The sequence below is a fragment of the Antechinus flavipes genome, chromosome 2, assembly GCF_016432865.1.
Source record: "Antechinus flavipes isolate AdamAnt ecotype Samford, QLD, Australia chromosome 2, AdamAnt_v2, whole genome shotgun sequence".
Classification (NCBI taxonomy): domain Eukaryota; kingdom Metazoa; phylum Chordata; class Mammalia; order Dasyuromorphia; family Dasyuridae; genus Antechinus; species Antechinus flavipes.
Window position 1 is genome coordinate 654923456 of NC_067399.1, and position 26811 is coordinate 654950266.

A 26811-nucleotide genomic window follows, 5' to 3' on the forward strand; every position below is an offset into this window, starting at 1 on the left:
TCTTTCCGGCGAGTGGCTGGCGGCCTTCGGTACTGCTGTTGTGTCGGCGGGCTGAGGGAGAGGGAGGCTCGGAGCCGCCAGAGCCGGAGCCGCCGCCCCAGGAGTCCTAGGCGGGCCAGAGTGAGTGCGGGCCAGGGGCGCGAGCCGGAGGCCAGAGGCCGGGGACGGGAGGGACCCGGCGCCGCGGCAGGGAGCGGCCGGGCCGGGCCTGAGGCGGGCGGGCAGGCGGGGGGGAAGTGACACGCAGGCGGCCTGGGCCGAGCGGGGCCGCGCGGGGCCCGGAGCCAAGGAGACTCGAGCCTGCCTCCCCTGGTCCTCCCGGACCCCGGACACCTGCGCGGTCCCCGCTCCCGGGGCGTTTGCTAAGCGCTTCCCGAGACCTGAAGTTCTTCACCGCTGCCAGCCCTCAGCCTCGGGATGGTCCGGGGTCCGAGGGATCGCGCCCCTCTTTCCTCGGTTCGGAGGCCTTTTGTTTCGGTATTGGTCGCGGCGATAAGGGGCTGGCTCCTCTGCGAGTTCCCGCTCCGAGCTCGGCCTCGACGCGCCCTTTTGCTTCCCGTTTGGTGGAGTCTTTACTCCCCTGCTCTTAGTTGGGAGCCCAGCACTCCCAAGTAGACGAGGGTGGAGGTCCCGGGGCTGATCCGCCCCCGCCGGAGGGGTCTCTCGGCAGCTGTCGCTGTCTCCCTCTGTCCGGAGGTGGGGGGGAGGGGTAACGGCCACTTTTACTCTTTTTGTTGCTTGGTTTTTGTCTGTCTCGGCCGCCTCCTCTTCCTCTGGCCTGGGGGAGAGAGGCTTTCCCCTCCTGGGAGATGCCCCCCGTGCCCGTCTCTGGAGGACTTTCAAAGGGCATCGAGGGAGTGGGCTCAGCTTGGTGAAATGCCCGTGGGCTCTGGGAAAGGGACCTGGCACCGGCGAACTGGTTCGTTGTGCCCCCAGAACCCCTGAGGAGGGTCCGTCCAGGCTGCCCACCCCAGTGCGATCAGAGAGGGGGAGACGGGTTAGGTCCGAACTTGGGCAGTGACTTTGCTGGCAGGAGAGGCCGAGAGTGCCTGCCTGGCTGACAGTTCGATGCCGGCCACAAAGGGGCATTGGGGGAGAGACTTTGGTTTGGAGCTGTAGGCGCAGGAGCTTGGGGACCAGGAGCTAGAGATATTCTAGAGCCAAGTGATGGGGCCCCAGGGCTCACCTAGAGGCGTCAGAGGAAGTGACCCTGCAAAGAGACCGTGAAAGAGCCGGGGGAGGGAGGGTGGTGGTGTGCGGGCGGGGGGATGGCCAGTCGGATGAAGTTCCGCAGAGAGGTTCAGCGGGCCACCTGATGGGACGGTAAGGAGACCTGTCCCCTTGGAGAGAGTCCAGCTGCTTAGCGGTGTTGGAAGCCAGATCGCCGGGTGAGGAAGCTAGAAGCATTGAGTGGGAAAGCTGCTTCTGGGAGCTGGGCCTCTGACAGGAGGAGGAGGATCCTTGTGGGGTCTGGCACACTTCTGGTCTGGGAGCCAGACCCTAGGAGAGAGGGAGGAGGGTCCTGGCAGCTGGCACACTCCGTCTGGGAGCTTTGAGCCCCCAATTCCTGGAGTATAAAATGGGGGTGATAACCTGAATGGCTCTGCTGACAGTGTGGTGTGATGGTTTGAGAGTCAGCCCTGGGGGTTCTTTTGACACCTCGTTGCCTCTGTCACCTCCATGCTTTTGGACCGACTGGGTATGGGCCTTGTCTCCTAGAACCTGAGTTTTGTTCAAAGTTCAGCTGAAGGTCACCTTTTACTTGAAGCCTTTTTCGATTCATCTCAGACCTTCCTTTTACCCCGTTTTCCCTCAGCTACTCCAAAAGTACCTTGCATGTGTTTTGTGATAGGGATTGTTTCCTCCTTTGAAATGTGTGGTCTTTCCAGGCTGAGATTGCTTCCTGTTCGGGCGCCACAGTGGATAAAGTGGATGGCCCCCAGATAGCTTGAGACTATCCAGTAATAGTTAATCTTTATCCAGAGCTTTTGAATTTTTAAAGTACTTTTAAAATATTTTCATTTGATCTTATAAAACCTTGAGAGAGAGGTGCCGAGTGTTGCGTTTCTACAGAGAAGTTTCTCCACCTTGATAAAATGGCAGAATGTATGGGGCCCAGTGTTGTAGTGAGAGATTTGGAGAGCTCAGCTGTGGCAGCGCCATAAAACTGTCCAACACTGATGGACTCTCAGAGATTGCCCAGGAATGCGGTCAGCTGGGCTGGGGTCTCTCCTTTCCCCTTATTGAGTCTTAGGAGTCCATATCAGAAAGATGAGGCAGTTGTGTTAGATCAGCTCTTTACCTTTTTTGTGCCAGCACCCCTGTGGAAGGTGAAACCAGTGAGCTCTTCTCAAAGTTTTTAAACATAGTTTAAAACAAAGTTTTAAACATAGAGAACTATAAAGGAAACCGATTATATTGCAATGCAATAAAATATCAGAATGTTAAAAAAAAATTCAGGGGTTCTGTCAGTCTCTTTATAGTCCTTTAATTTAGAGATACACATGATTTAAAAATTTTTCTCATGCAGTTTACATCTTTTACGGAAAGGTAATCTGAAGGATAGATAAAAAGATGAACAAGAAGTTATCTTCTGTTTTGAAGTGCGGGTCAGATTTAAGAACTGCACCTTTTCTCTGCTTCCTTTCACTGGTTTTTACTCCAGAATGGGCTGTTGGAGTCATCTATCCAGCCTTTCACAGTGAGAGAAACTAGACCCAAAAGAGGTTATCCAGTAGTAACAGTGTTGTGTGTGCCAGTCATGGCTAATAGATGACAGACTGGCAAAGGCCTGAACCCGGGGCTCTGGCATCTTGCTGAATGTTCATGTCATTTACTCTGTGGAGGTAGTGGGTGCACTTTAGTTTATTCCCCTTGTCCTTTTTGCAAGTGAGTATTTGTGTAATTCAGAAGAGCCAGTCTGGGCAAGCTGCTGCTTTTTTTATTTACCTCCATACAGGATCATGGGATTGATTGGCTTTTAAAGTTCTTTGCTTTTTCTGAAATTTTGCTCTTTTGATCATTTTCTACCATTTCTTTCCATCTCTTGCAAGATGAACTGTCCCTTGGGACACAGAAAAACAGATAGCAGAAACATTTGACTTGTGGAGCCCCATATTACAATGTATTTAATATTTTGTCCTAGTCAAATTATTTCTGCCCTTAGGGAAGGAGGCATGCTATATTATTTCTTCTTTTGGATCATCTTCTTCTTTTTTTTAAATTATTACTTAGTTCAGTTGAGTTTTTAAGAACATCTAATTCTACCGTATTTTACAGATGAGAAGATTGAGGTTCTGAGATGCTAATCTGAGTAGACTTTTCTTTTAGCTATTTTATTTTTTACTCCCTGGTGACTTGGGTTCATCTGAGATACCTGCAGCCTTCAAACTTAAACTCTGTGGCTTGAATCCTCACCTAAGATCTTAGAACATTAAATATACACACACATATATATATACATATACATAAATATATTTATATATATATATATACATATATATATATATATATATATAACTGCAAATCAATATAATAATAATCCATCTTTCAGCTGCAGGCATTTTCTCATGCTGTGTCCCATCCTTGGCAGGTTCTCTCTCCTCATCACCATTTGACTTCCCTAGCTTCTTTTAAATTTCATTAAAATCCTATGTTCTAAAGAAGCCTTTCCAAATCTCTCTTAATTTTAGTGCCTTTCCTCTGTTAATTATCTCCTATTTTTCCTGCATATCATTTATTGTACATATTGGTATCTCCCTCAGTAAATTATGAACTCCTCGAAGACAGGAACTGTTTTTTACCTCTTTTTATATTCTCAGGATTTAGAATAGTACTTGGCAAATAGTCAGTGCTTAATACATTCTTATTGACTGACTTTATAATCCTATATATTTTATTTTTTATACTAAATATTATTCTGAAAAAGGGTCCATGACACAAAAAAGGCTGAGAACTCTGGTTTAGTGAGTTTTAAAATCCTCATTAGCCATCTGAAGTTTGGAATGTTGTCAACCTTTGACCTTTACCACAAATGTTATTATCACAGTGTTGTAGTCATTATGATTTCTTAATCCTTTATATTTGTATGCCACACTATTAAGGATAAAGATGATTAAGGCACTTATATTAAAAAATTAATTTGGGATCATAAAAACTGGATTAATTTTTGACATGGATCTTGCACCAGGAAGTGAAGATTGTCAAGGAATAGTAGAAATCTCAGTTTTATCAACTATAAAATAAGTAAGTATCCTAGATGATCTTTAGGGTTTCTTTATCTAACCTCTGATTCTCATTTTGTAGCGCTTATTAGCAGTAACTGCAGTGTTTTGGGCTAGAGTCCTTAAATTTTAGTGCATTCTGCTTTGCATTTAAAGGCAGTGGGCAAAATGTGGAAAAGTATTCTGCTTGGGCATAATTTAACTTGTGATCATAAGGAGAATGACTAAAGACTCAGCATTTGTGGATCTGGTTCCTTTTCCAAGCCTGTTTAGATAATTCTGGATTTGATAGTGCATATGGTTGTGGGTTCTTTCTCTGACAGAACCAGGAATAAAGAAAGGAAGGTCATTTTTAGGCAACAGATCTTAGTCATATTCAGATTACTGAATGAGGCTTTGTGAAGAGAACATTGCTGGGACAGTTTTGTTTTGAAGAAAAATTCATGCTTAGCAGGATTGAGGATAACTCGTAAGTCAGATTACACTGACTCCAGTGAATGATGTAAATCTCTAGATTATGAGCAGTAGATCATTATGTGTGGTACTACAACAAATTATTCTTTGAGCCCATTTCCCCTTTTGATTCTTTGGGTCCTGCCATTACCCTGATCATTAAACTTTGTTACTCATTTGTTAGGACCCAGACTAGAAGTAGCTAGCAGTGACTAGGACTCTCTTTTGGATACCTGTATCCCAAGTGGATATGATGCCTTTTCCCAGGCCATGCTTATGTGGCTGGCCCAGAGCTGTACCCTCTGGGAACTTTTCTTCTTGAGATGATGTGCAAAGGCAGCTGGAATTAGAGAGTTTAGAGATTTGAGTTTGAATCCTCTTTTTGCCATTTAATTATCTCTGTGTCCATGACCCAAGTAATTTAAATTTTCTGAGCTTTGGTTTTCTCATTTGTTAAATGATGAGATTGACTTGGTTACTTCCAAAATTCTTTTCTCTTTTAACTTCGAGTTCCTAGATCCCTTCCTCTCAGATTTCTTTTCTCCTCTGGTGTTCACTGAAACATAATTTTGTCTGCATTTCTTGGTACCTTCTCTATCACTGGCCATACTTTCTCTGATTCCCTGGCACTCTGGGCCCAGAAAAGAAGTTGGCATGATCATTTTTAGCCTCTGTCCACTCCTTCCCAAGTGTACTCTGCCCTTTTTAGTCCTTGTCATCCTAGGGCCTCTGGATACCCTGCTTTCCCAACAAGTTCAATACCTGGTTCTCTCATCTTCCCTACCTCACAACCCTGGCTCTCCAGTCACTAGCCTCATCAATTTCTGTCAGCCACAGTTCAGAAAATTTTAATAACGATATTTCAGTGTGATTGATTGCCTTTGTGAAACTAAATGTTTTATTATTTTAAAACCATTCTGAGACAGAGTTCATGACAGAAAAGATTAAAAACCCTTGACTTAAACACCCACACTTTGTCTTCTCCTTGACTCAGCTTGCCTCAGATCTCTTAATTCTGGTTCTTTCGGACCATGTTAGAGGAAAGACGCTGAAGTCACTGACTAAACTCGTTGAGTAAATTAAAAGAAGACTCCTCATAGATAAATGGTCAAAGGATATGAAGAAGTAGTTAATTCTTGTATAGGCCTTTGTTATTGTTCATTTTTGTTTACCTTTTTATTTTTCTTTTAAGTCCTGTGTTTGCATTTCAAAGTTTCTGGTAGGTCTGGTCTTGTCAGTGGGAATGCTTATTAGTTGTTCACCAGTCCTTGTGCCTCATTTTGAGATTTTGTTGGCAGAGATACAGGAGTGGTGGGCCATTGCCTTCTCCAGTTCCTTGGAGGAATATTTTTATTTTTTATTTTTGAGGAAACAGGCAAACAAAGATGAGTGGAGTCACGCAGCTAGTAAGTGTCTGAGGCCAAGTTTGAGCTCATGAAGAGGAGGTTTCCTGACTCTTCTGCTGGGATTCTGTTCACTTCAAAGACCATTCTTCTCAGTTTTACTGAATTAGTTATTCTTGTCTGTGTGTGTATATATTATTTTTGTGTGTGTATGAAAAAATATATATAATATATATGCAAACATATATTTTGCATTCAGGAATCTTATATTCCAACTTCTCCTCCTCTTTCTAATTGTAGCTGTTAAATTGCATATGATCCTGTCTGTAGCTCCATGGTACTTAAATTCTTTCTTTTTGGCTACTTGCAGTATTTTCTCTTTCACTTGGAACCTTCAACGTGAACTTCTGGATTTTGGTTATGATAGAGTTTCAGGAGATGACTAATGGATTCTTTCCATTTCTACTTTGCCCTCTTGTTCTGAATGAGCTGGGATTTTTATTTTTTTAAGGATGTTTTAAATATGTTTTGTCTCTTTTTGTTATGATATTCATATAGTGTAGTGATACTTAAATTTTTTTTCTCCTCAGTCTGTTTACTGGCTCAGTTGTTTTTGTACTTAGATACCTTATATTTTCTATTTTTATAGCCTTTTGACATTGTTATGATTTTTTTTTAATTGTCTTGTACAATTGTTGGCTTCTCTTTTGTCCTTTCTAATTTTAGAGAGTTTAATGCTTTGCTGTGGTTTTGTATCTGCCTATTTAATGTACTTTGTAATTCTTTTTTACATAATTTCTTTTCCAGCTTTTTACTCTGGTACTCTCATTTGTAAAAACACCAAAAACCTTTTAAAAATTTTTGTTTCATCTATTCAAGAATGATGGTTGAGTTTATGCTCAAGCTGTGTTTTTCTCTGAGGCTTTGCTTGCAAATATTTCAGAATCGTTCTCTTCTGAGTTGCATCGTGAGTTTTCCTACCACCATAATGGCTTTTGATGGCTGTGATGGGCAATATCTGTGTGTTTATGTGCCTTTTTGCTTGGTCTTTCTTCCAGCCTACCTTCTACATTAGACTTGATGGGCCAGGCTCTATAGACTTCTGAAGGAAATGTGTGGGCTGATTCTGCTATGACTTCTTGGAATATTGAGTTGTAACCTAAGTTCCAAAGGTTGTTGGTATGGACTTTCCTTATTAATAGAGATCACTGCCCAGAAGTTGCCTGAAATGACTGCAGAGACCCAAAGAAATTCTTAAGCTTGAAGAAGCTAGACTCTTGAAGCAGATCCTAGGGCTAAAAGCTAGAAGTGAAACTCCTTGTTGCTTTTTTGGAGGTCCAAGCTGTATAGCTGCTGCTTATTATTGAACTTGCTTTTTGCTTGGTATATAGTCCAGGGCCTCTGATCACTGCTTATCCTGGACTGACCCCTCATTCCAAGCTGGGTCTGGACGAAAAGTGAATCCTGAATGAAAGATCTACCTGTTAGCACCCATTCCTGAATCCTGCAAGGCCTGAGACTTCTTCCTCCCCTTGGGTACACTCTACTTCTTTCTGCTTCTCAACCCTGAGCTCTGCTCTACAGGTGACTTGTAAAGGAAGAAATCCTAGCTATTGATGAACAAATGATCTAAATCATTAATAATTAAAGAAATGCAAATTAAAGCAACTTTGATGTTCCTTCTACTACCTGTCAGACTGGCAAAACTGATGAAAGAAGAAAGTGACAAATGTTTGGGGAAAAATGTTGGAGTAAAATGGGAATCCTAGTCCTGGAGCTGTGAATTGGTCCAGCCATCCTAGAAGATCATTTGGAATTGATCTGGTTACTTGGGACCAACCTTTATAACCAAGGAAATCTATGTATCTATACATACAAAAATATTTAGAACAATTCTTTTTGTAGTAAGCAAAAATGAGAAACTAAGGCTGTATTATACACAATTTGATGGGGTTTTCTAAGTGCCTGTAAAGAATAAGGATTTTTTTTTTTTATAGTTGGTCCCTACTTTTAAGGAATTTGATCTTACTGGTTTGATAGTATCCATAAATTAGATGATTAAGGAAAGGTCAGAATAAGGAAAGGCATGTAAAACATCTGCTAAATCTTCAAAAGTTTTAAGTTTAATTCGCAATTTTAGGTGCAAGTGCACCCTAAGTATTTATAAATGCTAATAACTCACATTTTGAGAGTGCTTTGCAACATGCTTTTCCTTTCATAGTTTTGACAGTAACCTGAGGAGATTCTAAAAGTACCCTTTACAGGTCATTATGAAAAGAAGAAGAGTTCTAAGGGTTTGTTTGTTGGTTTGGTTTGTTTGTTTGCTTTGTTTTTGTTTAAATATAAAGAGAATGAGCTTGATAATAGAGAAAGTAATGTGAAAAATTTTGTCTTAAGTACAGTGAGTGTTGGTAATCTTTCCTAAAGAACAGGATACAATTGATGTGTGAATCTGAATCTTCTACAAATCAGCAGATTAGACCTTGGTTATTTTATAAGCTTGTACATGAGTGCCTGCTGCATGTGAAGAAGTGAATTGAGCACTAGGAAAAGTTTTTTAAAAATTACTTTTTTCCTCTATTGAAGGGCTTATAACATAAGAACAGTTTATAAAACAGCACAAGAAGTAAGTACAAAGGAAAACCCAAATGTTGAGGGGCCCAAGGAGACCATCAGAGGATGTTGTTTGGAGATGACTTTGGAGCTGGTTCCTGGTATGGAGACCACGCGCAACCATGGTGTATGTGGGAGATCTGTATGTGAACGTCAGGCCTTATCCTCTGCTGCAGCTCCCTATTTGGGATGGCAGCCTAGACCTGTGGAAATAAGACAACTTATCAGCTCTTATTTTGCTTGTTTTCTCTGCCAAGTAAAGTGCTCTTTGGTTGGGAAGAATAAAACTAAAATGGATAATTGGGAGTTAATTGAGACTTGAGATAATAAGAGTGTTGCCAAACTACATTGATGAATTCAAGTCACCAACTAAGTGAACTGTCCCCTAATATTTAGAAGAAGACTGGCAGATCTGATTTCTGAACTTTTACAGAACGGGATTTGGATGTTGTGAAGAACAGGGTAAGTACAGAAAAACTGCAAAAGGTAGCAAATGTTTGAGTTTTGGAGAGACAGACAGATGGAGAGCGAGAGGGGAGAGCGAGAGCGAGAGCGAGAGCGAGAGAGAGAGAGCGAGAGAGAGAGAGAGAGAGAGGGAGGGAGAAAGAGAGAGAGAGAGAGGGAGGGAGGGAGAGAGGGGAAGGGGAGAAACAGACAGACAAACAGATGGAGAGGAGGGGAGAGAGAGGGAGGAGTTTGCAAAGTAGATGCAGATGAGTTTGACTAGTTCTAGAATGTACTGTAATGGAAGGAGTGATGACAGAGAGCCGGTAAGTGTGGCTTAGTCCAGAACAGAGCATATCATACCTACCTCTTTTAGGGCAGAATGACTAGACTGGTGGATTGGGGAAATGCTATAGAGAGATGATTAATCAGATTTATGCAAAATTTTTGCCTGGGTGTCTTGTGCTTTGCGGTAGACTATGTGATTATATTTTAGGAAGTGGTTGAATTATTATAATAGGTCAAAGAGTTGATATTAATATATTGATGTTTCTTTGGAGGGGAAAGTATTTGAGAGATCTATCCATGATTGTGTTATTTGATGTTTTAATTAGTTTGAATATGTCTATGCTTAACAAATCAGCGAATTTTATAAAGCTGAGAGGAATATTTTCCATATTGGGTATAGATCCAAAGGGATCTTGGCAGACTAGAAGGTGAGGCCAGATCTAAGAAAATGAAAATTAAGAGATGTGAATCTAAAGGCTTATATTTGATTTCAAAAAATCATCTTCACAGATACAGGGTTGAGGAGGCAAAATTAGTAGTTTTTAATTTTAGAAGGGGTTTGGTAGCTATGATTGTGAATCACTAGAGGCACTATAGATGGCAGATAGAAAACCTAATTCAATTCTGCTCTGGTCAGTCTGCATTGGGAGAATTCAGTTTAGGGTGCCATATTCTTTATAAGGAAGGATTTCAATAATGAACTAAAGAGAGTGTGGCTCTCCATAGTTGGGGCCAAGCTCCCCTGGGAGGAAGAGGTCATGTATTACCCAGTTGGAGACTGGGAAGGGTGGGCTGGCTTCTTTGCTAGTTAAAGTTAACCATAGGGCTTTGGTTCCCTACCCCTCTCCCCCACTCTACCTTCACCTACCAACCTCAAGGTATTTATAATCTTACTGCTCTAGGGTCACCCACAGCAGCATCTGTGCAGCTGTCGTTGGGAAACTCTGTCCCAGCACCTCCCCCCCAGTCACCCCTGGGTTTGGGCAGTAGCCTCTCAGAAGGCCACCTGTGTATTCTGAGGTAGATTCTGTTAAGAACCTGGTGAGTCCCCACTTTGTTTTGAGTGGGACAGAGTAAATTGAAAAACATGAACAGATTTCAGATCTCATTACTATCCTTCTCTTCCAGACTAGCCTCTTCCTTATTTTTATTTTATTTTTTAATTAAAGCTATTTATTTACAAAATATGTGCATGGGTAATTTTTCATCATTGACTCTTGCAAAGCCTTCTGTTCCAAATTATCCCCTCCTTCCCTCCACCCTCTCCCCTAAATGTCAGGTAGTCCAATACATGTTAAATCCAATATATGTATATATATTTATACAGTTATCATGCTGCACAAGAAAAATCAGACTTAGAAAAAAAGAAAAAAACTGGGAAAGAAAACAAATGCAAAAAAACAACAGAAAGAGTGTCTCTTCCTTATTGTCATGAAGAACACACTCCATTATTCTGCTTACTAGAATCACAGCCTTGGATCATCTTGATAGCTGACTCTTCATCTCACTTAATTGGTCAGTTAACACATGTCCCATCTTAGTCGTTTTCTCCTTTCCCATCTCACATCCATCCCTTTCTTCCTGTTCTCACAGCTACCACCTCTGTTCTGCCCTCATTACCTTTCATTCATACTGCCATGAAAGTTTCCTGATTGGTCTCCTACTTTTGAGAGTCTTTTTATTCTAATCTATCTTGCACACAACTACTAAGATGATTTTCTTAAGGCTTAAGTCTGACTATGTTAGTCCATTATCATTAAATTCTAGTAGCTCTTGAGTTGCTCTAGGATTAATAGTCACCAAACATTTATTAAAAGCCTTCTTTATGCCAGGAAGTATACCAGTTTCTATGATGCTAGACACATAGAGCATGCCATACGAGGCTAACTTAAGTCATTAGTGAACCCCAGGCAGTCTCCTTTCCCCTGACTGACATTCTATCTCCCATGCTTTACCATAGCTATTAAAAGTCTTGTTTCCCTCCAGCCACTTACATGCCCTTTCCCCCTCTTCCTTCAATTTCTCTGCAGAGTACTGGAGCCTCGTGGGTCTTTTTAAAAACTTCCCGAATCCTTGAGGCCATTCATTGTAAGTTCTCTCTTCTCCCCAGTGACTTTGTCTCAGCATCTTTTATTGGTTCTCCTCTTTCACTCTAGTTTCAGAAGAAACTGGTGACTCTTGTAAATGCCAAGTGTCCTTCCATTCCCATCTTATCTGGGAGCTTGCTCCTTCCTTCTGCTTACAAACATGCCCAGATCTCCCCTATCGTTGCAAAGCTTTCACTTGATTATCCCTAAGCTACCCGTTGACCTCTTTCCTTTTTATAGCCAGACCCCAGGAGAAGCTCTCTATTATTCTCGACTTCATTTTCTGCCCTCCTTGCAATCTGGCCCTCTTTTCTCCAGCCACCTCTTCCACAATTTCTTCACAAACCACCTTGCATCCGAAACCATGCCCTGGAGGAATTGTTGTTAACTTTATTAATCAAAATGCTTCTCCCTGGCTTCCACTCCCTTTGTGCCCAGTCTCTAGTGTTAGACTCACAGGGACTGCTATATTTGCCCAGTGTTTTGGTTCAGAATAAATGCCTTTTCTTTCTTGAATTGACTTTTCCCTTTGGTCTGGCTTCTATAACTTTTTGCCTGCATGGACTCCAGGGCTCTGTCTTAGCCCTCCATTATCTCTCTCCATTATCTCATCATCTTCTGTCAATCAACTGTTAGTTCTGTTCAGACTCCCAAATCTAGGTGCCTTCCTCAGTCTTCTTAATGCCAGATCCACATCACCAATTGCCTATTGAACATCTTATTTGGATGTTCTGCAATCATCTCAAATTCAACATGTCCAAAACAGAATGCAGCACAAAGTTCTGATTTCCTCCTCCTCTCCAGTTACTGTGTTCCCTTCTTCAACAGATTTTTCTTACCTACTTTGCTGTATACTTGTTGCTTCCATTCAGTGAAATGAAAGATCTGTGAGAGAAGAGACTGCTTTATTTTTCTTGGGGGCCTCAGTACTTGATAAATACCTGATGAAAAAAATGAGCATCATAAATAAATCTGTAGTAAGAAATAATGATTCAAATTGTCCTTTGCTGTCACAATATGTTTGATGCTTTGGGGATCTTTGCTTTTTGTGGATGCTCATTTTAACAAGGAGATTTTAACTTTTCTGCAGTGGCAGGATTTGATTGTGGTTTCAGAAATGGAGAGAGTGGCTAGATTTGGCTGAAATAGCAGAATGAGTGATTGCAGTTGGGAGAGCAGCACTCCGGGATGGCAGTCAGATGGGCTTTGCCTCCAAAGAGCCGGTGGGAGAGGAAGCCTGGGGCGAATCTCTTCGGACTGGAGGGTTTTGTTTTGGTGTATTTTCTTTGTGGACTTATGGCTTCTGCCAGGGCAGGTCAGCACCTTCTCTACAACTTGGAGAGTCTTATAAGAGCACAGTGATGTGCCCAGAGTTACATTGTCACTTCGTGAGTGGTGGACGCTAGCTCTCTGTCCACTGAAAGGCATATTGCCTTTTTATTATATGTGGACATAGTTAAATATAAATAGCATTTTTGAAAATTTAATCATTCTAAATATAATTGAGAAGTTATTTAAAGGAGACAAAAGAGAAGACTTCTATAATAATATGGAGAGTACTGGCATAATTTGACTGTTTTGTAAATTTATATCTTAAATTGGGGCACCTGTGCTAAGCTTCTGGCCAAGTGCTTGCTTCGATTTCACATAATATTTAAGACATATCACACACACACACACATATATGTATGTATTTAATTCTCTCCCTCCCCTGCAGTGTGCCCTTATCCCCATTGAAAACAGAAAGAAAACAAAATCTCTGTGACAAACGTATAGTTGAGCACAGCAAGATTCCACATGAGCCATATCCAAAAAATAAGTCATGGTTTATGTTCTGGCCTTCACCTCTCTCTCAGGAGAGAGGAGTGTGTGTCATAGGGAGTCCTTGGGAATAGTGATTACACTGATCAGAGGTGCCAGGCTTTCAAAGTTGTTTGTCCTTAAAAACATTACTGACGTGTAGAAATTGTTCTCCTGGTTCTGTTGACTGTACTCTGCATCATTATTTCTTGCACTTAGCAAGTAGATGACATACATAGCTCTTGAAGGTATGCAAAATACTGTGCATGTATTTCTATTTGAACTCCATTAATTCCAGTTTCAGAGGAGGAAAAACTTAGGTTCGTGGAAGATAAAAGACTGAAAATTTGGTCATCCAGCTATTATGTGGCTTTAATTCCCAGGTTATTCTGAGTTTAGCTTTCTGTCACATTATTCATAAAGCAGGCTGTCAGGAATCGGAGAGAAAGGGCATTCTGTAACGGTGATAGGGGGGAAGACTTGCCACCTTGACACTTTATTATTATTTTTTTTAATTTAATTTTTTTTGAGATGTCTCAAACTTTTTATTGACAGAACCCACGCCAGGGTAATTTTTTACAGCATTATCCCTTGCACTCACTTCTGTTCCGATTTTTCCCCTCCCTCCTTTTACCCCCTCCCCCAGATGGCAAGCAATCCTTTACTTGTTAAATAGGTTACAGTATATCCTAGATACAATATATGTGTGCAGAACCGCATGGTTCTCTTGTTGCACAGGGAGAATTGGATTCAGAAGGTATAAATAACCCGGGAAGAAAAACAAAAATGCAAGCAGTTTATATTCATTTCCCAGTGTTCTTTCTTTGGGTGTAGCTGCTTCTGTCCATCCTTGATCAATTGAAACTGAATTAGCTCTCTTTTTTTTTTTTTTTAATTTTTATTTAATAATTACTTTATATTGACAGAATCCATGCCAGAGTAATTTTTTTTTTTTTACAACATTATCCCTTGCACTCATTTCTGTTCCGATTTTTTTCCTCTCCTTCCCTCCACCCCCTCCCCTAGATGGCAAGCAGTCCTTTATATGTTGGATATGTTGCAGTATATCCTAGATACAATATATGTTTGCAGAACCGAACAGTTCTCTTGTTGCATAGGGAGAATTGGATTCAGAAGGTATAAATAACCCGGGTAGAAAAACAAAAATCCAGATAGTTCACATTTGTTTCCCAGTGTTCTTTCTTTGGGTGTAGCTGCTTTTGTCCGTCATTTATCAATTGAAACTCAGTTAGGTCTCTTTGTCAAAGAAATCCACTTCCATCAAAATACGTCCTCATACAATATCGTTGTCAAAGTGTATAATGATCTCCTGGTTCTGCTCATTTCACTCAGCATCAGTTCATGTAAGTCTCGCCAGTCCTCTCTGTATTCATCCTGCTGGTCATTTCTTTCTTTTTTTTTTTTTTAATTTTTATTTAATAATTACTTTATATTGACACTCGTTTCTGTTCCGGTTTTTTTTTTTTTCCCTCCCTCCCTCCACCCCCTCCCCTAGATGGCAAGTAGTCCTTTATATGTTGGATATGTTGCAGTATATCCTAGATACAATATATGTTTGCAGAACCGAACAGTTCTCTTGTTGCATAGGGAGAATTGGATTCAGAAGGTATAAATAACCCGGGAGGAAAAACAAAAATGCAGATAGTTCACATTCGTTTCCCAGTGTTCTTTCTTTGGGTGTAGCTGCTTTTTTCCGTCATTTATCAATTGAAACTCAGGTCTCTTTGTCAAAGAAATCCACTTCCATCAAAATACGTCCTCATACAATATCGTTGTCGAAGTGTATAATGATCTCCTGGTTCTGCTCATTTCACTTAGCATCAGTTCATGTAAGTCTCACCACTCCTCTCTGTATTCATCCTGCTGGTCATTTCTTACAGAACAATAATATTCCATAACATTCATATACCACAATTTACCCAGCCATTCTCCATTTGATGGGCATCCATTCATTTTCCAGTTTCTAGCCACTACAAATAGGGCTGCTACAAACATTTTGGCACATACAGATCCCTTTCCCTTCTTTAGTATTTCTTTGGGATATAAGCCCAATAGAAACACTGCTGGATCAAAGGGTATGCACAGTTTGATAATTTTTTGGGCATAATTCCAGATTGCTCTCCAGAATGGTTGGATTCGTTCACAACTCCACCAACAATGCATCAGTGTCCCAGTTTTCCCGCATCCCCTCCAACATTCATCATTATTTTTTTCCTGTCATCTTAGCCAATCTGACAGGTGTGTAGTGATATCTCAGAGTTGTCTTAATTTGCATTTCTCTGATCAATAGTGATTTGGAACACTCTTTCATGTGAGTGGTAATAGTTTCAATTTCTTCATCTGAAAATTGTCTGTTCATATCCTTTGACCATTTATCCATTGGAGAATGGCTTGATTTTTTATAAATTTGAGTCAGTTCTCTATATATTTTGGAAATGAGGCCTTTATCAGAACCTTTAATTGTAAAGATGTTTTCCCAGTTTGTTGCTTCCCTACTAATCTTGTTTGCATTCGTTCTGTTTGTACAAAGGCTTTTTAATTTGATATAATCAAAATTTTCTATTTTGTGATCGGTAATGGTCTCTAGTTCATCTTTGGTCACAAATTTCTTTCTCCTCCACAAGTCTGAGAGATAAACTATCCTATGTTCCTCTAATTTATTTATAATCTCGTTCTTTATGCCTAGGTCATGGACCCATTTTGATCTTATCTTGGTATGTGGTGTTAAGTGTGGGTCCTTGCCTAATTTCTGCCATACTAATTTCCAGTTATCCCAGCAGTTTTTATCAAATAATGAAATCTTATCCCAAAATTTAGAATCTTTGGGTTTGTCAAACACTAGATTGCTATAGTTGACTATTCTGTCTTGTGAACCTAACCTTTTCCACTGATCAACTAATCTATTTCTAAGCCAATACCAAATGGTTTTGGTGACTGCTGCTTTATAATATAATTTTAGATCAGGTACAGCTAGACCACCTTCATTTGATTTTTTTTTTTCATTAATGCCCTTGAGATTCTCGACTTTTTATTGTTCCATATGAATTTTGTTGTTATTTTTTCTAGATCATTAAAATATTTTCTTGGAAGTCTGATTGATATAGCACTAAATAAATAGATTAGTTTAGGGAGTATTGTCATCTTTATTATGTTCGCTCGGCCGATCCAAGAGCACTTAATATTTTTCCAATTATTTAAGTCTGACTTTATTTGTGTGGAGACTTTTTTATAATTTTGCTCATATAATTCCTGACTTTCCTTTGGTAGATAGATTCCCAAATATTTTATGGTATCAACAGTTATTCTGAATGGAATTTCTTTGTATCTCTTGCTGTTGGGTTTTGTTGGTGAATTAGCTCTCTTTATCGAAGAGATCCACTTCCATCAGAATACATCCTCAAACAGTATCATTGTTGAGGTATATAATGATCTCCTGGTTCTGCTCATTTCACTTAGCACACCTTGACACTTTAGAGGAGGACTTTTTAGAGTGGATTAAGATCACTTTTTGGCAGAGGGATGGGGTGGGAAGAACACTGGATTTGGTGGCTGAGTAGCACAATGGATAGAGCTTAAAAGCAAGAAGACTTGAATTCACATCCAACCCTAGACACTTCCAAATTGTGTGACCCTGGGCAGGTCACTTAATTTCTATTTGCTTCAGTTTCCACATCACTTTCCTTTCAGGGTTGTTGTCATGATCAAGTAAGATAATACTTGTGAAGTACTTAGAATACCACCTGGCCCTTAGAAAGTGCTAAATGTTAATTTTTATTACTATTGTTGTTATGATAATTATTGTTACCTTTACCATTATTATTTGGAATACTAATTCTGCTGCCACCTGTGTCATTCTAGCCAATTGAATTCCTCAACTCTAAAATGAGAGAATTGGATTGGATGCTTTTTGGGGACTTTCCAGTTCTAAGTTGCAGCTCTTAACCCTAATATTGTTTTATACTGTGAGTTTTAAGTACCTCTCTTATCCAAAATAATGTTTGCTGTCTGTGTTTTTTACAGTTGAGCTACAATAATGTCGTTCATCTTTGAGTGGATCTATAATGGCTTCAGCAGTGTCCTGCAGTTTTTAGGTAAAGAAATTGTTTTGAAATATATTTTAGATTTAAAGCTTTGTATAAGTTCCTCCTTACAGAAGATAGGTGAGAAATCTGTTGCTAATTGAATGAAGTTATAGTTTAAATTTTTGTTGCTTTTATAGGACTCTACAAGAAATCTGGAAAACTTGTGTTCTTGGGTTTGGACAACGCAGGCAAAACAACCCTTTTGCACATGCTCAAAGATGACAGATTGGGCCAGCATGTTCCAACACTACATCCAAGTAGGTCTGAAGAAGCCCAGTGGCAATTCTTGCTTCTGGAGAGTTGGGACAGATCTGGCGGGTGGATTTTAAATTGGAGCCTCATTTATATTGCCATAAATGAAAAGGAGGGAAAAAAATTCATTTGGAAACTCTTCTGTAGGATCCATTCAAATTGTAGACAGATAGATAACATGCTATTTGAATTTCTTTATGGGTGGTGTTTTAACTCATAGTCCAGTCATGAAATTCTTATGTGATTCACAATCTCTTCTTCTGAGAAGTAGCAGAAAAATATTTATTCCTCTTGTGACTAGTTAAGAAAATTTGGGGATTTCTTTTTGCTGAGTGTACTTTTTCTCTAATATGTTAAAACATGATTATTAAATATTAGTTAATTTGAAAGACATGTTTTCCCATTCCAACCTTTTTTCCAGCATCTGAAGAACTGACAATTGCAGGAATGACTTTTACAACTTTTGATCTTGGTGGACATGAGCAAGGTAAGAGATAGTTTGTGAAGTTTTTATCAGTCTGTCATAGTTAGCACTAAATGAGCCTTTATGTATAATTACAAATTTAGAGCTGGATGGGACCTGGGAAGTCATTCAGTTTAAATCCTTCACTTTACAGATGAATAAATTGAGATCTCTAGACTGAATTGAAGGGAACATGGATTTGAATCTTAATCCTAAGGCTCCGAATCCAGCAGTTTTGTCACTATGCTAATTTGCATTTGTGGGAAGATCATTTAGTCTTCTTGAGGCTTGATAGACACATAGCTTTCTTATTCCAAAGCATCTTTAATGTATAACTTTAGAGAAATAATGAAAGTAGATCACTCTTGTTTGTGTATTTAATTGGCTTTCTTATATTTAACAGTCTTAAAGCTGAAGGAGTCAAACTAATGAAAATGGGGATGGGGATAAAAGGGGGTAGGAATTTTCTTTGAAATGTAGTTAATAAAACCTCTTGTTGGAGCATTGTAATTTTATAGTAAGTGCTTTTATTGACATCTAATTTAATTTTTATTTTATTTATTTAAGATTGGTACCTGGTCTCTTTCAAAAGGACTTGAGGTGGCTTACAGATTAAAACAGTGCAAGATAAGACATTTCAGGATAAAACAGAACAGAGACCATCTGAAAGAAGCAGAAGGAATAGATGTTTTCAGGAATCTCAGTTGAGCAGACTAGAACATTCAGGCAGACTTTTGCCTTAAACTTTGTGGCAGCCAGGGCAAAAAGGGAAATGTTTGTTACATAGTTTTCCTTTACCAACAAGAGCATACAAATTCATCTGCAGAGAATTTTTTTCCATGGAACTAAACCCAAGCAGGAATATATCATGTGGGTTTGTATATAAAGAACATTGAATAATATAATCAGTAGTATTTTGAAAAGATATTTATCAAGGACCTGCGATGTGCCAAGCACTGGAGATGCAAATAGAGACAGTCCCTGTTCTCTAGAAACCTCACATAACACATGGAGAAAGGTTCTGCAGCAGGGTGGGTGGGTAAATGAGTGGTGCAGTACCTTCCCCCTCCCTTTCACCTCCCCTCTTCTCCCCTTCCACCCCGCACTGGGTATAGGATGGGAATGGCCATGGAAGGCATGGCAACATGGCAGATGATGTGGTCTGGGGTTCTTAAGATACACTGGCAGTGGCAGACTGGGAGTGGGGGTGGGGAAGGAGGTGGCTGGGGTCTTGGTGGGGAGAGCTCAACCTTATCATGTGGTACCTGTCTGACATTACAAAAGTTAGATAAAAACTATTAAGCTGCATGATTTTCTCAGCCTTCTACAAAAGCTTTTGGGCAGTACATTAAATCATTATGATTCAGTGAATGTATTTCTGTAGAGCGAAGCACTTTGCTTCCTGAGCTGACTTAATACTAGGATAGAATTTGGCAAATCTGGAGGAGACATAACTTAAGTTGTCATTTTAATAGAGAATCCTTTTTGTTAAGTCTTTAGGTCATTGCAGGTTTTCATTCGTAGTGAAATAAATGAACGTTTCTTACTTCTCTCTTTTCTAGCTCGGCGGGTTTGGAAAAACTATTTACCAGCAATTAATGGAATTGTATTTCTGGTGGACTGTGCAGATCATCCTCGCCTCCTGGAATCCAAAGTTGAACTCAATGTATGTTTGCAGTCTTAAATTCTTTGCCCTCAGTTTCTTCTCTATTCCATAATATTTTTGAGACACGTTATGGTGTTGAATCTTTGTCTTCAGTACTTTGCAGTTTGTAGAATTCTTTGTTTTTCTCTTACACACTAAAGTATTGAGTTATAGGTTCTGTGTCTACTTCATTATTTCAGGAGTATTATTTCACTTGGTATGGTCACTCACTTTCAGCCCCATTCAGATTATATATATGCATGTTAATGACAGGTCTTTGTGAGTGGCTATTCTCACCTTTTCCAAAGCTGATTTAGGGATGACATAGGGCAAATCTGGGTTACGAAGCCTGTTCTTAGAGAGTTTACTAGAGCTAGTGTTTCATTGACATACTTTTGAACAACCCGGGGTGACCTTCATGCTGTCTGTAACTAGACATCAAAATTAGATGTCTGATGTTTATTGTGTTTACATGGAAAAACTTGAAACTTTAAAGGAGTTATTATGTTTTCTTTGTTGCCAGAATAAGATTTTTTTTCCCCCAATTACAAATAAAAACTGTTTTTAACATTCCTTTTTTAAAATTGTGAGTTCCAAATTCTCTGCCTTTTCCCCTACTTACCCCTCTCCTTGAAATGGTAAGCAATCTGATACTGGTTATACAAGCGCAGTCATATAAAACATATTTTCATATTAGTCATTTTGTGGAAGAAAACTTGTTCCAAAAAATCAAAGTGAAAAATAGTATCCTATCTGCATTTGGACTCTGTTGGTTCTTTCTGTGGAGATGGTTAGCATTTTTCATTGTAAATCACAAGTGCTTGAATCATTGTATTGCTGAGAACAGTTAAGTCTTTCACAATTGTTCATTGTATAATATTGTTTACAGTGTCTGCTCACTTCACTCTGCATCAATTCATGTAAGCCCGGATTTTTCTGAGAGCATCATGCTCATCATTTCTTATAGCACAACAGTATTCTATTACAGTCCTATACTATAATTTGTTCACTTGTCCTCCAATTGATGAACATCCCCCATTTTCCAATTTTTTTGTCATCTCCAAAAGAGCTACTATAAATATTTTTGCACAAATAAATCTCTTTGGAATTTAGACTTCGGAGTGACATTATAGCCCTTGGGGCATTGTTCCAGTTATAATCCTCCAAAATCCAATGGTTAGATTATTTATAACTTCATCAACAGTGCATACGTGTCCCCTTTTCCAGCATTTGTCATTTTCCTTTTCTGTCCTAATAGTCAATCTGATAGGTTTTGTGAAGTTGGACTTTGGAATTGCTTTAATTTGAATTTTTCTAATCAAAATTGGTTTGGAGCATTTTCCCATTTTTCAATTAGGGAATAATTTGTGTTCTTATAAATTTGATTCAGTTCTCTAGTTAAAAAACTTGCTTTATAGAGAAAAACTTGCTATAAAAATTATTTTTCAGCTTTCGGCTTTCCTTCTAATTTTGGTTGCATTGATTTTGTTTGTGTAAAACCCTTTTAAATTATCATTTAACATCATAATGCTTTCTTGTTTGGCCTAAGGCCTTCTGTTCTCCTTAGGTCTGACAGATCAGTTAGAGAATGAGATTTCTGAGAGGTCGTAGGAGTTAAAGGTCTATTGTTTCTGGCCATAATAATGTATTTCTTTTGTCTTTGTCTTGGTATCTGTTCTCCCTATTCTATTGAAACACAGTAGACTGCATGAAAGGTGACTTTCTCCATAGTCTTTTCAGCTTTTAGTTATTTGTCCTTTCTGATAGTCTTTCATTTCTTGGCTTCCTTGACATTTAGCCATGCTGTTCTTGTCCCCTAGCTCTGGGTATTTCTCTGAAATTTAGCCCTTGAGTTCCTGCTTGTAGTCCCTTTAAAGTTTTCTCTGAAGGCCATTGATGTCCTAAGTTCAGCTCATCTCCAGACCCAGGTGACAGTATTTCAGATTCAGAATGTTCAAAATGGAATCCTTATTATTCCAACCACTGTGTTCCAGTGAACCAGGCTTGAAATCTTTCCTTGCCTTTGCCTCCCAAATCCAATAGTCTCCAAATTTTACTATCCAACTTCTTCATAAGATGTCCTTCAAAAATGTTATTACAACTCCCTCATCCTCATCTACCTTGGGTACTAATAGAGCTAACTAAAGTCTCTTTTTGCTCTCTTATCTCTCTGGCTTGTTGCCTTCAGATGAGATCACTACTTGTTTAAAAGGAACCCCATCAGTACTTTTAAATTAAAATCTGCTTTGACATGGTATTCAAGGCCTTGTATATTTAACATCCACTCTCCTTGGCACACTTTACTTGTATCTGATGTCTCATCTCTTTGTCAACATTTGTTTAAGTCTCCTTCTTACTCTACCTTTCAAGAAACTTCTTCCCTTTCTTTCTGTTTATTTAAAACTCTTCATTCCTCAGGATCCAGCTCAAATCATAACAAACCTTCTCTCTTTCTCTCTTAGAAATTCTTGTGTTTATTTTCTGCTTCGTTTCTGGATGTCATATTGTCTTTTTTTTTTTTTTAATATCAAGAAAATATGGTTGAGGGCCTGTATCACATTGTGTTTTCATATTTTCTTCAGTTTCTAGTGCTTGACGGTGCCCAGTTCGTGCCCATTGAGTTAAGAGTTAAGTGCTCATTGATATGCCTGTTTATAAACTGTTCTAGTTTTCATTTAAATTGTCTCTGACAGGCCCACTTTAGAATGTCTTTGAAGTTCACTTTGCACTTCATGTGCTCCATATGGCTAGACTGTGAGTAGGAATGGCAGGAGCAATTCTGCTGCTATCTGTGCTTAACTCTAGGTGTCTGGGGCACAAGATGTTTCCCTTGTATAGTTCTAGATGGTTTGTAATCTATCCATTTTCATTGTCACTGTTTCTAATTGTCAGGTAGACCTGCTGAAAGACCATTAAACTTCAAATGTCTGCTTGCTATCCTTTGGTGTTTTGGAAAACTAACTTTTGTGTCTTGTCTTTAGGCACTAATGACAGATGAAACAATATCCAATGTGCCAATCCTTATTTTGGGCAATAAAATTGACAGATCAGATGCCATCAGTGAGGAAAGACTCCGGGAAATATTTGGGCTTTATGGACAGACCACAGGAAAGGTAAGAGAGAAACATAATAGGGGGAGAAATTTGAAGCCTTTAGCCAAGGAATTTGGATTGAAAGAATCTGTTGAGCAATCTGGATTTGTACTTGTTTTCTGAAAAGTGTAAAAAGACCACAGCTCTGTTTTGTAATTCTGGTGGCAGGACTATGTTCAGATTTTAACCCTGTGTCCCTAAACGATACTTAAGCATACCCTGCCTTCTTGGTAAAGATGATATTTATCAAGATGAAAATTAGGGGAAGATGGTAATAAAGGCATAGTTACCATCTTAGTGATTAGTTTTTGTTGGATGCCATTCACATTTTATTTGATTTTTCTTGGAAGAATTTTTATTTTTATTTTTATTTTTTTTGCTTAGCTAGGCATTAATTTTATCTGAATAGAGAATGTGTTTCCAAAGAAGAGCAGTTGTGATTTAATATCCTTCCAAGTCATAGATCTCAAATCATGTTATTTATTGTTATAATTCCCTGGTGAGATAGATAGTATTATTATCATCCCCGTTTTTCAGATAAGGAAACTCTCTCTCTGAGGTTAAGTCTACAAAGCAAATCAGTAACAGAACAAGGATTAGAACATGAGTCTTCGGGAGCAGTAGACCACACTGGCGCCAGTTGGAAAGATGAATCTGTTGTATAAAACAGGTATGCGAGAGATAGAGACAGAAAAGGAGAGTCGAGAGAGAGACAGAGAGAGAGAGAGAGACAGAGAGAGAGGGAGGGCATAAGCCCTGCCCTGTGGCTCATGAACAAGTATTTTACCCCCTTGACACTGTTTTCTCATTGATTTCCCACCCCCATTATCACTGTTCTTTTGTCTCTGCAAATGAACCTTTGAATTTCATCCGTCCTTCCTCTATGAGTATATTCTTTATACTAGGGCTTCTTAACTGTTTTCTACTCGCTACTCCTTTTTGACTAGAAAGTTTTTATGTGACTGAGTATGTAGGTAAAATAGATTTACAATTCAAATTATAATTTAATCATAATAAGTCATAATTTTACAATCACTATATTGTTATAAGATCCCACATGGGGTTATGACCCACAGTTTAAGAAGCTGGACTTCTACCCTATGAATTTTCCCCTTGAACTTAGCTGCACATGTAGTGAACTGTTAACAGTCTCTTGGCGAAGAATTCCTTGATTTGGGGACACACAGGTAACATCTGTCTCTTCATTCATGGTGTTTATAGTCTGCCTCCAAATTTGAAGCACTGCTCATGCTCCATGCCTGGGGCTCTTTGGGAGTTTTCTCAAAGTCTCCTAACCATTAGCTAGATTGAAGATGGATTTTAATGATTCCATGCTCAGGTTGGGAGGCTACCCAGATTCTAATCATCTTTTCTTCCTGTTTTGACTCCTTTAGGGAAATGTGCCCCTGAGGGAGCTGAATGCCCGCCCCATGGAGGTGTTCATGTGCAGCGTGCTCAAGAGGCAGGGTTACGGCGAGGGTTTCCGCTGGCTCTCTCAGTACATTGACTGATGTGGGGGCAGTGAAAATAAAAGCCTTTTACTTCTCTGGACTGATCCTGTTCACAGCTTCCTCGTGGACTTTTCTCTTATGACATGGAAAGCTCTCCGACTACATCCTGGTGTTGGGAAAGCCAGGAGGAGCCTTGGCCAGCTCAGTGACGGCCCAGTGGTGAAACTTGTTCTTTTCTACCCTGTGGGGGGGAGTGGAGCGCCCTCCCCCCCCAGGGTCTGAGCAGAGCTGGCTCATGCTCTCTGGGGCTCTCACCTGCTGGGACGCTTTGCAGGGGCAGCTGAAAAGAACAATTTTTCTCACCACTGCAATCAATAGAAAAAGAAAACAATTCTATTTTTTAAAAGAAGTGTTATCAGTGTAATCCGTGTCCCTTCCAACTTCTTTAGTTAACATTCACTTGTTTAGTCCAGAGTCTATATTAGGGTTGGTTTTTTTTTTTAATCTATTTAATGGCATTTAGATATTTTACAAAATTACTGTGCAAATATATTTGAGACCTACGATAAATCTAGGTTTGGGGTGTGGCTGCCTGTAGGTCACTTGGCTCTGTTGGACTGGGCAGATTCTGGATCAGGTATTTTCATGACCCAGTAGTTTTAGGGAGGTCTCTTGGAGCTCTTCTATCTTGATGATTGCCTTGTCTTAGATGATGCTGGCTTGAAGTAGTAGGAGAAGGGCAACATCTTGGTGTTCAGTTTTGTCAACAGGCTTCCTCCAGCAGTGGAGTAGGGTCACAATTCTTTATCAGAGGGGCTGATCATTTTCAAAAAAATAAATAAAAATTAGAAAAGTGCACAACATTCAACTTGCTTATGGTAAAAAGGTTATAAATTTAAGCCAAGTTCTGCTTTTATACTTTATTGAATTTTCACTTCTGCCCGTAGCACCTTCTTTCCTGATTTTCTGTTATTTAAAAAAACCCAAAAAAACCCAATTTAATTCTCTCCAGAAAACAGTGGGACCAAAACCAAACATTCTGCTTCATTTCATGTTGCAGCTGTGTTATCACTTTTGCACACAAGTTAGGGAACTATCTTCCAAAAGCAACCAAAACATGGAAGAGAGCACTGACAACTTGAGATAACTCAATTTTCCATTGACTAAGAACTGCATCTGTTTGGTTAGCCAGAAAGGCTAACTTGGGTTGAACTTGGGTGTGGACTAAATTACACAAGTTAGGTTCATAGGCTGTTGTTGAGATTATTTCTTTCCCACAATTTACCCCTCTCTTCCTATCAGAAATCTGCTTTTGAGGGTTTAATGTCCATAACTTAACCATTCTGTCAGCTTAGCAGCTGATCTTGAATTGGTGTCACCCACTGTCAGAAGAGAAATGCTCTGGGAATGTTGATGTCAATGGCTTCCCATTTCTTTAATATCTTGTGAAACTGGGCATCTCAACTAATTTTTAGTTCCTTGGCATTCGAACCAAATTAACTGTCTCAAGACAAACCCATTTTTACTGGTTGTCTAAAACGTGTTCCTACCCAATACTGGAAGCTGCAGTGATGTTATTTAGCAGGGCCTAGAATATTAGGCTGATGGGTAGAAGGGGAGGAATGGACAAGAGGAGAGACTCTTGAGATGGAAAGAGTTGGTATAATTCCATCAGGCTTGTCATTGTTGATCTCAGGATGGACATGCTGGAGTTCTCCAGGGCCAAATGCTGAAGCATATTAGTATGGGACTAAGGGCAGATTCTTGCAGAACCATAGTTTTTCTTTCCAAAGGAGGCTCCTCTTTTTAAAAATTTCTTGCAATTGATGTTATTTCTTAAAACAGCAAATAAAAAGTTTATGTGAATTTGGAAGGGGCAGATGCCTTAAAAGCAAGCAAATCTAGTGATCAGTGAATAAACCAAACAGTGGCCTTGCTTTTTTTTTTTTTTTTTTTTTTGCAAGAAGCTTCTCTTCTATAGTTGGAGACTTGGGAAGGGTGGTTGCTTTAGTCTCAAGCTAATTTTTCCTTATAGTAGCTAGAAAGCCATTGACCTGATAGAGATTAACCTATGAAAGTGGTCTACCACTGGAGAAAGAAGTGGTCAAAGCGCCCCCCAGTGTATGTACCATTCCTCTACAGAGACTGCTGAGAGATGTAGTCGATGGAAATTACGCATTTGATTACATCAAGGGTCTGGACTGCTCACAGATCTTACTGTGAATGGGATCTTCATTGTGTTGTATCAAGATGTTTGCTGTTCCTCTTTCTGAATAAGTGAAGCAATCTTTGGCAAAAGATGGTCATTCTGTATTTGAAGCATTTTAATAAAAAGTTAAAAAAAAAAAAAAAAAGCCTGCCACTGAATGCACTAGTCTAGTCATGGTGTCTCCCATGGGCTAACCAAGGTAGCCCAATTCAAAAAAGACCTGGGACACTCTGAAGTCATTTAAAAAAAACAAGTGCTTGAAGTCAGTTTGTCAACAAGCATTAATTATCTACCATATTACAAGTATTAAATATCTATCATATATCTGGCACAGTGCTTGGAATA

The 26811-nt window shown here is 39.5% G+C and overlaps 1 protein-coding gene across 1 annotated transcript; it reads left to right on the plus strand.

Annotated features, from left to right (window-relative positions):
* SAR1A (secretion associated Ras related GTPase 1A) lies at nt 1–26611 on the plus strand. Its single transcript, XM_051982539.1, has 7 exons — nt 1–120; nt 17293–17363; nt 17492–17611; nt 18028–18093; nt 19632–19735; nt 22696–22827; nt 24201–26611. The coding sequence occupies exons 2-7, from the start codon at nt 17306–17308 to the stop codon at nt 24315–24317; spliced, it is 597 nt and encodes a 198-aa protein (XP_051838499.1). The 5' UTR covers nt 1–120; nt 17293–17305; the 3' UTR covers nt 24318–26611.
* The last annotated feature ends 200 nt before the right edge of the window (nt 26612–26811 follow it).

What these genes read in the sequence shown, in the direction of transcription:
- SAR1A (XM_051982539.1), top strand. Translation starts at nt 17,306, where the DNA reads ATGTCGTTCATCTTTGAGTGGATCTATAATGGCTTCAGCAGTGTCCTG. An exon ending in TGTTCCAACACTACATCCAA is followed by an intron (nt 17,612 to 18,027) that starts GTAGGTCTGAAG and finishes CCTTTTTTCCAG; the next exon opens with CATCTGAAGAACTGACAATT. An exon ending in TCTTGGTGGACATGAGCAAG is followed by an intron (nt 18,094 to 19,631) that starts GTAAGAGATAGT and finishes TCTCTTTTCTAG; the next exon opens with CTCGGCGGGTTTGGAAAAAC.